At 43.6% G+C, this 12609-nt stretch overlaps 1 protein-coding gene across 3 annotated transcripts; it reads right to left on the bottom strand.

Moving 5' to 3' along the window:
- Nucleotides 1-7010: 7010 nt before the first annotated feature.
- Nucleotides 7011-12182, bottom strand: LOC118839551 (sialic acid-binding Ig-like lectin 14). Of its 3 annotated transcripts, XM_036747025.1 has the most exons (10): nucleotides 12094-12182; nucleotides 11580-11951; nucleotides 10801-11085; nucleotides 10537-10581; nucleotides 10132-10395; nucleotides 9364-9642; nucleotides 9064-9111; nucleotides 8686-8949; nucleotides 8386-8512; nucleotides 7011-8236 (listed from the first exon to the last, which is right to left on the bottom strand). In XM_036747025.1, the coding sequence occupies exons 1-10, from the start codon at nucleotides 12137-12139 to the stop codon at nucleotides 8113-8115; spliced, it is 1854 nt and encodes a 617-aa protein (XP_036602920.1). In that variant the 5' UTR covers nucleotides 12140-12182; the 3' UTR covers nucleotides 7011-8112. The 3 variants fall into 3 exon arrangements, with proteins under 3 accessions (XP_036602920.1, XP_036602922.1, XP_036602921.1); XM_036747027.1 differs by lacking the exon at nucleotides 10132-10395; XM_036747026.1 differs by lacking the exon at nucleotides 8386-8512 and having other exon boundaries at nucleotides 8147-8236.
- Between the last annotated feature and the right edge of the window lie 427 nt (nucleotides 12183-12609).

The raw sequence follows: 12609 nt of genomic DNA, 5'->3' as shown, positions 1-12609 counted from the left end.
GCTGTATGTGCTGTCAGACATGGTTGATATGATGACTGCTTTTATTTGTTTTTTAAACAATTTTTTAAAACAAGATAAGAATCTCAGTAGGGAGGGAGGAGGGTTATATATACTCAGGAATGACTGTGATGGAAAAGCAAAAGGCATCAAATAAATTTTAAAAAACCTGAAAGTTACTTCATAGAACAAAAAAATTCATCTAGAGGAATGATAGATTGAGATTATAAAGGAAAATAATGAAAAAAGTAGGGAAGAAAGGGGGCCTAGCAGGACCAGATCTCAAATTCTACTATATACAAAGCCCTACTCATCAAACTTACTTGACATTGGTTTAAAAAATAGAATGATCAGGGGGGCAGATTAGGTAAAAAGACTGAGAAAGAAATGAACATAATAATATGGTACTTGATGAATATAAGGACCCTATTGGTTAAAGACTCACTATTTGACAAAAACTCCTGGGAAAACTGGAAAATAGTTTGGCAGAAATTAGGTTTGTCAAGGTTTCTTAAGTTCTTGGTCTAACCCTTTTGGTAGTTTGGCGAAGCCTATAGACACCTTCTCAGATTCTTGTTTTTAAATGCTTAAACTAAAATACATGGGATTACAAAGGAGACCAATTAAATTGGAATATTATAGATTGTGGCTCAGATCATGAGCTTCTCGTTGTAAAATTTAGACTTAAATTGTAGAAAGTAGGAAAAACCATCAGACCATATAGGTATGACCTAAGTAACAATCCTTATGAATATGAAGTAGAGGTGATGAATAGATGTAAGGAATTAGATCTGATAGACAGAGTGCTTGAAGAGAGGTTCACAATATCGTGTAGGAGGCAGCAACACAAAACATTCCAAAGAAAAAGAAAAGCAAGAAAGCAAAATGGTATCTGGTGAGGCTTTATAAATAGCTGAGGAAAGAAGGAAAGTGAAAGGAAAAAGGGAAATATATACCCAACTGAATGCAGAATTCCAGAGAATAGCAAGGTAAGATAAGAACATTTTCTTAAATGTGTCATGCAAAGAAATAGAAGAAAATAACAGAATGGGAAAGACAAGACAAGAGATCTCTTCAAGAAAATTAGAGATAACAAGGAAAAGTTTCATGCAAAACTTGTGGTGATAAAAGACAAAGATGGTAGGGATTTAACAGAATCAGAAGAGATTAAGAAGAGATAGCAAGAATACACAAAAGAACTATACAAGAAAGATCTTAATATCACTGATAACTACTATAATGTGGCACTGATCTAGGTCCAGATATCCTATACAATGAAGTCAAATGGATCTTAGGAAGCATCACTAACAATAAGGCTGGTGGAGGTGATGGAATGCCAACTAAGCTATTTAAAACCCTAAAAGATGATGCTACATAAGTGCTGCACTCAATATGCTAACAAATTTGGAAAACAAGCAGTAGCCACTGGATTAGAAAAGATTAGTTTAATCCCAGTCCTAAAGAAGGGGCAATGCCAAGGAATGTTCAAATTACTGAGTAGTTGCGCTCATTTCATATGCCAGCAAGGTTATGCATAAGATTCTGCAAACTAGGTTTCAGCAATAGGTGAACTGAGAATTACCAGAACAGGCTGACTTTTGAAGAGGCAGAGGAACTAGAGACCAAATTGTAACATTGGCTAGATTGTGGAAAAAGTAAGAGAGTCCCAGAAAAAAACATCTACTTCAGCTTCATTGACTATACTTTTTTGACTATGTGGATCACAACAAAATGTGGCAAGTCCTTAAAGAGATAAGAGTATCACAACATCTTACTTCTCTCCTAAAGAGACACACACACACACACACACACACACACACACACACACACACATATGTGGGCCAAGAAGCAACAGTTAGAACTGAACATGTAACAACTGATTGGTTTAAGATTGGAAAAGAAATATGACAAGGCTGTATATTGTCTCCTTACTTATTTAACTTATATGCAGAGTACTTCATGTGAAATGCCAGGCTGGATGAATCAAAAGCTGAAATTAAGGTTGCTGGGAGAAATAGCAACAAACTCAGATATACGGATGATATCACTGATTGCAGAAAGTGAAGAAGAATTAGAAGCCTTTTGGTAAGGGTGAAGAGGAGAGTACAAAAGCTGGCTTGAAGCTTAACATAAAAAAAACCCTAAGATCTTGGCAGCTGGTTCCATGACTTTCTGGCAAACAGAGGGAGGGGAAATGAAAGCAGTGTCAGATTTTATATTCTTGGGTTCAAAGATCACTGCAGAGGGTGACTGCAGCCATGAAATTAAAAGACACTTCCTGGAAGAAAAGCTATGGCAAATCTGGACAGCAGACTAAAAAACAGAGACATCACTTTGCCAACAAAAGTCCGTAGAGTCAAAGCTATGGCTTTTCCAGTGGCAATGTATGGCTGTGAGAGTTGGACTATAAGGAAAGCTGAGCACTGCAGAACTGATGCTTTTGAATTGTGGTGCTGCAGAGGACTTTTGAGTATCCCTTGAACAGCAAGAAGATCATATCAGTCAATATTTTAAAAAATTAATTCAGGCTACTCACCAGAAGGTCAAATACTGAAGCTGGAGCTTAAATACTTTGGCTACCTAGTGAGAAGATAGGACTCACTGGAAAAGACTCTGATGTTGGGAAAGATTGAAGGCAAAAGGAGAAGGGGATGGCAGAGGATGAGATGGATGCATAGTGTCATGGAAACAATGAACACGAACTTGAACATTCTTTGAAAGACAGTGGAGGATAGAAAGGCCTGGTGTGCCATGGTCCGTAGGGTAATGGAGAATTGGATAGGACTGAATGACTGAGCACCATAGTCTGTAGACAGGAAGAGTGTGATCACTTGCTGGCTAGAGGCAAATCTGATAACTACAGTATTTTTTGAAGTAATGATCAATATAATGGACATTTCAATATATCTGCAACAACTGTAATGTGATTTGAAAATAGCTATGATTTCTCTTGGTGACAGAGTCATGGATACTACAATGCTATTGTTATGTACTACCTACATTCATAATTGAAGGAAATGCTAAGTTTCAGATAGAGAACAGAGAAAATAAATATTTTCACTTTCAAGTTCATAGCCCTCCTGAAGTCTATCCATGGAGCCCTTGGGGATGTATGGTCCATGAACTCCAGGTTTAGACCAACATGTTATACTATAAACCACAATAACTTCCAAATAGATATATGACCTAGGCTTAAAAGATCATATCATAGAGGAGTGCAAGGAAGAAGATACCTTTTACCACTATGAATAGGGGAAGAATTGATAAAATCAGGGATAGGGACAATCACAGGAGATAAAACATACTATTTTGATTACATAAAAGAAAAATTTTACATAAACAAAGTCAAGTAATTAAAATGAGAGGGTAAACAATTAACTGGGAAAAACTCTTTGTAGCAAATTTCACCAATAAGGACCTGCTATTCTGTAAGTAAGAAATTCTTAAAATATATATGAGCAAGAGCCATTCTCCAGAAGATAAATGTGCAAAACCTCCAATTCTTCAAAGAAGAAATGCAAATTGTCAGTGACCTTAGGGAAAATGCTTCAAATAAGTAATAATGAGAGAAAAGGCAAATAAAGCAACTCTGAGACCCTACCTCAGACTCATCATATTATAAATGGTATCCAAAAAAGGGAAAATAATAATTGTTGGAAGGGAAATGGGAAGAAAGGCACATTAATGCACTGGTGGTAGAGCAGAGAATTGGTCTAGCCATTCTGGAAAGCAATTTGGAACAATATTCAAAGAATCACTAAACTGTGTGTATTCTTTGATCCAGCAATGTCACTATTAGGTATGTTCTCTGGAGAGACCAAAAAACAAAAACAGAAAAAGGACCCATGTGCATAAAAATATTTATGCTAGTACTTCTTAGTGGTACAAAATTGGAAACTAAGGAAGAGTATCAATCAATTGGGGGATGGCTGAGAAAATTGTGGCATATGAATGTGCTGTAATATTATTATGCCATAAGAAATTACAGATATTCAAGGATGTGCTGGAGCCAGTGCGTACAGGTTCACAAGAGCCAATTGCCAAATTTTCTTTGTGAACAGTTACATCTTGGAAATCAGCAAATACTACAAATCAGAGCTGGATTAATTATTTTGTTGATTGTCTAAAGTTAAAGAAGTGATGAAGAAAATGGTAATAATGCAGGTTAAACCTAAAAGTATGCCGTGTATTTTAGAAGAGCTGGTTGTTAAACATTTACCAGCACATTCCTGTAAATATAATAGATTCAGTAAAACCTTGGAAAATTTTTATGAATTGATATGGAGTGGAATGAGCAGAACCAAGAGAAAAGGCTGTACATACTGTAACAAAAACATTATAAAGAAAAACAACTCTGTGAGAATTCAGAATGCTGATCAATCCACAACTGCGGAAGACCAATGATGAATCATATTTCCTATCTCTTGAAAGAGGAACAATGAACTAGTGGTGCAGAATATGTGGGTTTGTTTTTCTTGATTATATTATTTATTACAAAGGAGGATTTTTATTTATATTTTTTGGGGGAAGGGGACAATAGTAATATTAACACAAAAAATAACATCAATAAAACTTTTAAAAATAAACAAGAGTCAAAATGCATAGGACGGTTTTGGAACTACTGTGCTAAATTTATTATGTACTTAAAAATCTAAGCTATATAGAACAGAGCTCAGTTTCATACACAGTTCTCCTTTTTTGTTCTTTTTCTGGAGATGGAAATGATCATGCCAATTTCACAATAATAGAAAAGAAAATTTGAAGAGAAAAAAGAACCCTGAAAGGACAATAAATAGGCAAAAAATGGAATTGCACTGCCAACATGCTCCTAGTAATCTGTGCTCATTATCCATAACTATGGAACTGCCATATTTGCACTTAGATTGGTGAAAAAGCAAAAATGGCACATAAGAATATGAAATCAGAGAGAGCAGCTGAACTGGGCCAAGTCCACCTGGAAACAATGGACACCAGAGAGAATTCACTTTTGAAAGCATGGATAGATTGTTTTTCAAGATGTGAAAAAAGGGAAGCTGCCAAATCGGGAAAAAAAACCCAAACCCTTACCCCAACTATGAATAGCCATTATACTAAAAGGGGAAGTAAGAGGATATTTGCATCTGCTGATTCACATGCCAATTTAAAATTTAGATAAGAATAATCTACCCGCGTTTCAAGGGAACTTTTTTGTGTGTCCTATATGTATCTGTACTTCTGAATGCACTAAAGATTGATAACCTATCAGTCAATGATTTCCTTGGGCAAACAGAAGACATCAGAGAGATTTTCACTGAATTTCAGGATGCCCAGAATCAACTTTCATCAAGGATTATTAAGTACCCATGTGCCATAGTGTTCTACTGGGTGCCATTCAAAATTCATCATTGTTCATCTTGTTACACTCTCTTCCAGTATATTACAAACCTGAACAAAGCTTTTGCATGCCACAGTCAAGTGAAGGGGGTAAATTGTGAATATATTTTCATTGCTTTGACCTCAAACTCAAGGTCTCATAAATGTTCCTTGAAAAATGATACATCTATAAGGCTAGTCATATTGGGAGAGGAAGTGAGAGGTAGGAGGGTATAGGTTATCCACTTCCTTCACCCTATGGCACAGAACAGGGGTCAGAGCCCAGGTTCAGGGTCCTCTCAGATCAGAAATCCAGAAAGTTTGTTGTTCCCTATAAGCCTTGAGATCATTCTTTATAAAATGAAACAGGTAAACTTTTTTTCAGCCAATTTCCTGCAGTGGACCACATCTTTATAGTCATATAATTGATAGAGAGGAGCAGAGAATTCACAATCCCAGGAGGCAGAATAGGGACTGCTTACTGGCTACACAAAAAAGCATCTGACTCAGTAGAGCTTTCTTCAATCCAAAATGATGCCCATGCTTCCCTCGAGACCAGCAAAACTGCAGGAGTGTAAAGGGAAAGGTTGTGTCTAGCATCACCTGGTGGGAGCTATGCAGAACTACTGGGAGTGATGTCCTTTAGCTGGGAGAATCTGTGACATACTATATTGAACTTGCATGAAGAAATTCTTAAGTAATAATCCATTACCATCATTATAGCCTCTCTGAAAAGTAAAGGCACTTTGCAGGACCACTGAACAGATACTCAGCTTTCACCTCTGAAATGCTTGATCTGCACAATTCACAAGTGGTGCTCTCCAAGTCAGGCACGGTATGGCTCAAGCTTTCTTAGTCATCTTGAGTAGTGTTGTCCTTCTCCTTTTCCTCCTCCTCTGCCTTGGAGTTTTGTTGGCAGTGGGGCAACTTCTCTGAGAAGCGATTCAGTTAATTGTAGAAAGTACTTGAGCCCCTTCTGGGCTCAGGAGCCCAGAAACCTGTGACCTCACAGAGAAGCTGTGAAGGCTGGAAAAGTCCACCTCTCAGGATCACTGATTGGTCAACCCATGTTTAGAGAAAGAAACACAAAGACAGCCAAGAACTTGAGGTCCATTCTCAGGTTGCCCTAGGTAAGCACATGTTCTCACTGTCATATGTTTGGAATGCCTAAGGAATGTCTTGAGGGAGATGAGAGATATCTGGCCTCCACCTTCAATGAATCAATGAATCAACAAATTTTCTGGAAATCCAAGTGTTTCAAATCCAGGTGTTTCAAGCCAGGCAGAAGCCAGAGAAACCATTTCTCCTCAATCCTTTCAGCCTACAATAAATGGCTCTTTCTGACTCAGTAGGTAGTCATCTTTGACATGGTCTCCAGTTGGAGGATACAGTCTCAGAAAGAGATTGCTCCATTATCTGAAAGTGCAAGGGCCCTAACCTCATCAAAAGGCCAGTGAGTATGCCCAGCTCCATTCTCCCTGTTATAATAAAGCCCAGAGATCAGGTATCAAAGAGGGGATAGGCTCACTCTCCTCTACTCTGGGCAAGACCTATCTGGAGTACTGTGTCCAGTTTGGGGGCTCCCATTTTAGGAAGGATAGTGATAAATAGAAGAGAAAAAGGGGAGGAGTATGTTGCGGTGGAATAAAGAGACCGAGTAATTGCATCCAGACAACGATTTATTTAGCAATGCATATGGTTGTAGAAGCAAATTGGGACCAAGGCTCTCAGTAACCAAGGACACTGACCATTGGTTTCTACACAGTTAATATACAATTTGGAGGGAGTGAAAAACAGGATTATAGGGATTGAGATACCTGGTTTCCTATTGGTGGAGGGGGTTGGGACACACTGAGGTGAGAGGGAGAGGGTTAATTTTGTGACATTCTTTAAGTCAGGTAACCTTTGGGAGGGGGAGTAATCTTGTGACATCTTCAAAATCAAGTGACAAGCAACTGAAACCGCTTCACAAAATGATGGATAAAGGCAAAATGGAGTCACTAATGGTATTTCTTCATGTAAAAGGTAGCAGGATGATGAGAGCAGGGCTAGAGAACAAGCCATTTGAGGGTGATTGGAAATGGTCATGTTTAGCCTGGAGAGGGGAAAGCTTGGGGAAATGGGGGAGACATAGTTTTCTCCTAGTGTTTTGAAGGATGATCATGTGAATGAGACTTGTTCTGATTGGCCCAGAGGCCAGAAGAAGCAGGGGAGGGGGTAGAGATGTAAGCCATATTGGCAATGAAGAGCTTCCTAAGCTATATTAAGGTGAAATAAGCTTCTTCAGGGGGTCAAGCACACACCATTATTTGAGGTCTCCTAGCAGAAAATGCATGGTCACATTTCAGGGAAGTTGTACAGTGGATTTCTGATCAGGAAGGGCTTGGTATTGGTCGCCTCCCCAATTTCTAGGGATGACATGGGGAATGTAGGAGGCTATGGTTTCAAGATTAAGATGAGGGTCCAGGAGGATTGACTCAGTCTTCAGAGACTAGAGAGCAAGAGGAGGTGAGGAAAGGGAGGTTGTTCAGGTGTGGAGAGAAGAGTAAGTAGGTCTTCTCAGGGAAGTAGGAGACCTGAGCATCTTCTGAGGGCTGTCGACAAGGTGGGGTCAGGGACTTGAGAATAGAGGAGAAAGTTTGGAACTGTGCCTTTGGGGAGTAAACTTCGGAGTCAATAAAAGGTGACTAGAAATATTTCTGAGCACTAATGTGGTCCCTCGTGAGATAAGAGAGCAAGAATTTAAAATCAATGAGATGCTAGCTACTGCGATTTTATCCAGCAGTCCTGTGTCTGTGACATATCCTGGGTCCCATAGTGCACAGGAACTGAATAAATGTCCATCAGCTCACTCTTATCCATGGTGTCCAGGGGCTGCTTCACTCGGCTGTGGAGAAAACACAAATCCCTGTCAGAGACTAAGCTCAGGCGGGCTCCTGACACTGTGCCAGTCTTGACCAGAGGAAGCTACAGGCTAAGGTTTTTGGGGCCCAGAATCCCCGAGGCCTATCAGGGAGGGGGCAGACTCTGACTTGCCAGGTGTAATAAAGCCAGGTGAGGCCATAGGTAAGAAGAAAGCTGGCTCCCATGACTGCTCCTCGAAGCAGGGTGAAGATCAGAGGCCAAGAACCATTCTCCTCAGAGATAGGGCAGCAAGAGCAGGCTGAGGAAGACAGAGATTGGGAGCTAGAAGGGACATGCCCCTCAGGCCTCAGCTCTGCCATCAGGACCCAGGTGTCAGGCTAGAGTCTTCAGCGGTCACTGCTGCAGGCACCTGTTGCAGATGGGGAAGCTGGGGGCTTACTCAGCTGTACCTCCCACTTCCCTCTGACTCACTCTGGACACAGAGTCTCACTGAGTGCTGTTGAGGTCCCAGTGGGTGCTGAGCTTGGCAGGTGTATTCGCCTCTGTCCTTGGGCCCCAGTTTAGACAGTTCTAGGTACAGGACCCCAGGATCTGAGGCCTCAGAAGATTGCAGGACTTGGTTCCTGTAGGTCCAGATGAGGGTGGCTGGAGGGTTGCTCTCTGTGGCACAGACCAGAGTCAGGGACTCACCCTCCAGGACCTGCAGGGATGATGTGTTTCCTAATAATTCTGGTCCTGGAGAGAAAAAGGAGAGCCAGGGATGGGGATGAAGGCTCCAACTCTTATTGTAGCTTGGTTCCGGACTGCCCTTAGAGGTCGAAGGAGGTTCAGAGCTTTCTGAAAACCTACCTGTTTTGTTTGCCCAGGAAACACTGATGGTCATATTCTGAGGAGGGTCTGAAATGGAACAGTTGTGTCTGGGCTGGGGTCACATACTTAGTCCTCAGGGATAGGTTGAGATTACAACCTTATGCCTTAGAAACCAGGGCCTCTCATCCCCCAACTTCATCCCCTCTGTAGGGCCCACCTCTTCCTGCCTTCTCATGTACCTTACCAGGTACCTGATGTCTTAGGTTCTGGACCTTCCCCTCCAGCCCTCTTTTCCATGGGTGAACCTAGGCATCCTTCTTCCCCCTTCCCATCACTTACAGGTGACCTGTAGCTGGACAGTCCTCTCTGTGCTCACTCTGGCCTTTGGGAATGTCACTTGGCAGGTAATGTTAGTGCCATGATCCTGGGACTGGGGGGTGAAGAGGAGTTTGGAGGTATTCAGCAGGGCAGAACCCTGAGAAGAAAGGGCGGTCCCAGTCCAGAGGTAGGTAAAATGATTCCCCTCTCTGCAGGCCCCAGGGACCAAACAGGTCAAGGTGACTGGGTGCCCTGACTCCAGAATCTCTGGAATGTGCACCTCTGGCTTCTGCATTAGAGCTGAGAGAGGAGAGAGACAGTGACCCAGGAAGCAGCTTGTGCATGCAGGTGACAGCCCTTGGATTTTCCCTCCTATGTCCCCAGGAGATTATTTCCCAAGATGCCTACTCTAGCACCCTGACTCTGGACCTCCCATCTTTGGCCATCTGTCACCTTCCTCAAGGCCTGAGCCTGTTACCCCAATGTGAGTTTCCATTTCCTCTATCAGTGGTCTCCACATGTGTCCATTCAGCTGACAGGCTCAGGACCATTCCTCCCAACTCACTTGGTCTGTCTTCCTGATGCCTTCATGAACACCCCTAGCGCTAGCCCTGAGGTGCTCACTCCTGCCTGGGATTATGTTTCTTTACAGAGGATCCTCTGTGTGTGTGTGTGTGTGTGTGTGTGTGTGTGTGTGATAGTCCTTAGTACCCTCCATCCAGCTGTGCTTGTGTTGGGTTGGGGATTCTGGGGCTACACAGCTGTACCTCTCAGTTCCCTCTGACTCACTCTGCACACAGAGTCTCACTGAGTAGTTCTGATGCCCCAGTGAGTTCCTGGCTTGGCAGGTGTATTCTCCACTGTCCTTGTTCCTCAGTTCCAACAGTGCCAGGCGCAGGACCCCAGGGCCTGGGGCCTGGGTAGAATTCAAGATTTGGTTTCCATGGGCCCAGCTCATTGTGGCTGGGGGCTTGCTATGCGTGTAACAGACCAGAGTTAGGGATTCACCCTCTAAGACCACCAAAGATGAGGTGTTTCCTGGGAATACTGGATCTTGAGAGAAAAAGGGGAGAGAGGCCTGACCCTTCTTCCTTCTCAGGTCCAGACTGACTCTTAAGCCTTTCCCCTTCCCAACCTGTCCTTCCACCCCCCACCCAAAAAAACCCCAACTCCAATTGCCTTCTGCAAACATACCTGTCCCATTTGCTGAGGAAATAATCTTCATATTCCCAGGAGGGTCTGCGATAAAGAGATATCTGTGAGCTGGGGTACCAGGACCCACCTTCAGTCTCACAAACCAGAACTGGCAATGGGAAGCCCAAGTATTACTCCTCCCTACACACATATAGGATGCCACTTAGCCTTGCCCTCTCAGGATCCAGGCACCCAGTGGACTATCTCCTCCCACCCTTCTCCTCTTGGGGACTCTCAAGCATCCTTTTCCTACCCAGAACTCACAGGGAACCCTGAGCTGGACTGTGGTCTCTGTGGTCATGCTGGGATTTTTGAATGTCACCCGACAGGTGAGGCTAGTGCCATGGTGCTGAGGCTGGGGGGTGAAGAGGAGCTGGGAGGAGTGGGGATCTTGGGAGGCAAATCTGTAAGGTGACAGGGCAGTCCCAGTCCAGAGGAAAGTGATGGATGGCCCTTCACTGCAGGCCCCAGGAACTCTGCAGGTCAAATTCACCTGGTGCCCTGACTTCAAGATCTCTGGAATGTGCACCACTGGCTTCTGGGTCAGATCTGGGGCAGAAGAGAGAAAGTGAGTCAGGTTGCAGGAGTATACATTAAGTCAATAGTCTTGGGATTGTTCCTTTTAGGTCTCCAGTAGGTCTTTCCTCCCCTGGTGACCCTTTCTATGTCCTGCCCCTTACTTCTCCATGCCCACCCATCCCTCACCTTCCCCAGGAACTGAGCCTCTCATCCCAAGCAGAGGACCCTGCAGTGTCTCCATCCTTCTGACAGCCTCAGGATCACCCCTCTCACCTCATGTGTGTGTTTGTCCCTTTGATGGCCCCCACAAAGACCCCTCCCCCCTCCGGCTCTGTCCCTCAGTGCCCAGACCTGAGGTGCTCATCTTTGTTTGGGGTGATGTTCTTCACAGAAGGGACTGTAGTGTGTCCTGGTCAAGAGTCTAAAGACTATTCCATCAGCATGTCCTTCCCTGAATCTCACATTAGTCCTCACTCTGGAATACCCATTAGCACTCAAATACTTTTCTGGAACAGAGTCCTCACCGTTTACGTGGATAGATACCACCTTGTCCTTGTAACCATGATTCATCTTCTCATTCTTCACCCAGAACGTGTAACTCCCATAATCATTTTTCTGGGCTGCAGTAATAAGCAGGGAGCAGCTGTTCATCTGGGGATCTCCAATGAGGTGGAACCGGCCTCGGGCCCAGGTATGAACACTTTCTTGGGGGTCATTGGTGGCTGCAAGACTGCTTTTCCAAAAGCCTGTATAGTACCAGTATCCATAAACTGCCTTATTATTCTTATTTCTTTGGGGGTAATAGAAGGAGCAGGGTATGGAGACACACAGGCCCTCCTGCACAGTCACTGTCTCCTGGACACGAATCCCATACTCTGTATTTTGAGAAATGGTTCCTGTGGAAGGAGGCAGGAGGGGAGGGGATGGGATTTCTCATGTTCTCCCATCTTGCTCCCTAGCCTTTCCAGGGCCATTTCCTCCCCAAATTCTTCTTTCTCCCCCCCAACCACCTTCAACCCTGGCTCTGTCCCTACTTACCCTTCCAGAGCAGGGGCAGTAGCAGCAGCAGCTGCAACAGGTCCATGGTGAAATTCAGGGCTCAGGAAAGGCCAGAACTGAGTCCTGGGGAAGAATCAGATCTAATTATAAAGTCTTCAAGGAGGAAGGAACAGAGAGCTGGGGTAAAGAGAAAGCGAGGAAGAGGAACAGGAGGGGTGGGGAGGAATGAAAAGGGGAGTTCTCAGATCATTGAGCCTGGGCTCAGGGAGAGAAGACAGACTGGAGGAGGAGGGGAGCTGAGGGAAGATACCAGCATGGAGGTGGCTAACATGCCCTCCTCTTTCTTTGGCTCCTCGTGGCCTGTGGTCCGCTGACCCATAGTCTGAAAGGATTCTTTCCCCAGGGAGGAAGGAGTGTAAGGAGCCAAACATGGAAAGGAGCCCCCTTTCTTACCCCTTCCCTGTTCCTCCATTGTATCACCACTGTGCCATGCTGGATTTCACAACTGTCCCCTAACTGTATCCATCCCTCCTTAGGATATCTGCTATAATCTAT

This window comes from Trichosurus vulpecula, chromosome 2 (assembly GCF_011100635.1).
Source record: "Trichosurus vulpecula isolate mTriVul1 chromosome 2, mTriVul1.pri, whole genome shotgun sequence".
Taxonomy (NCBI): domain Eukaryota; kingdom Metazoa; phylum Chordata; class Mammalia; order Diprotodontia; family Phalangeridae; genus Trichosurus; species Trichosurus vulpecula.
Note: the sequence above shows the minus strand (reverse complement) of the source record. Positions and strands in the feature narration are given on the sequence as shown.

Bases quoted from the DNA above. Each gene is read 5' to 3' on its own strand.
- LOC118839551 (XM_036747025.1), bottom strand. From the start codon at position 12,139: ATGGACCTGTTGCAGCTGCTGCTGCTACTGCCCCTGCTCTGGAAGG. The intron at 8,950-9,063 runs GTAGGTTTTCAG...TTTTCTCTCCAG, and splicing joins TTCCTGGGCAAACAAAACAG to GACCAGAATTATTAGGAAAC. The intron at 8,237-8,385 runs GCAAGTCAGAGT...TTTTCTCCACAG, and splicing joins ACCTGGCTTTATTACACCTG to CCGAGTGAAGCAGCCCCTGG.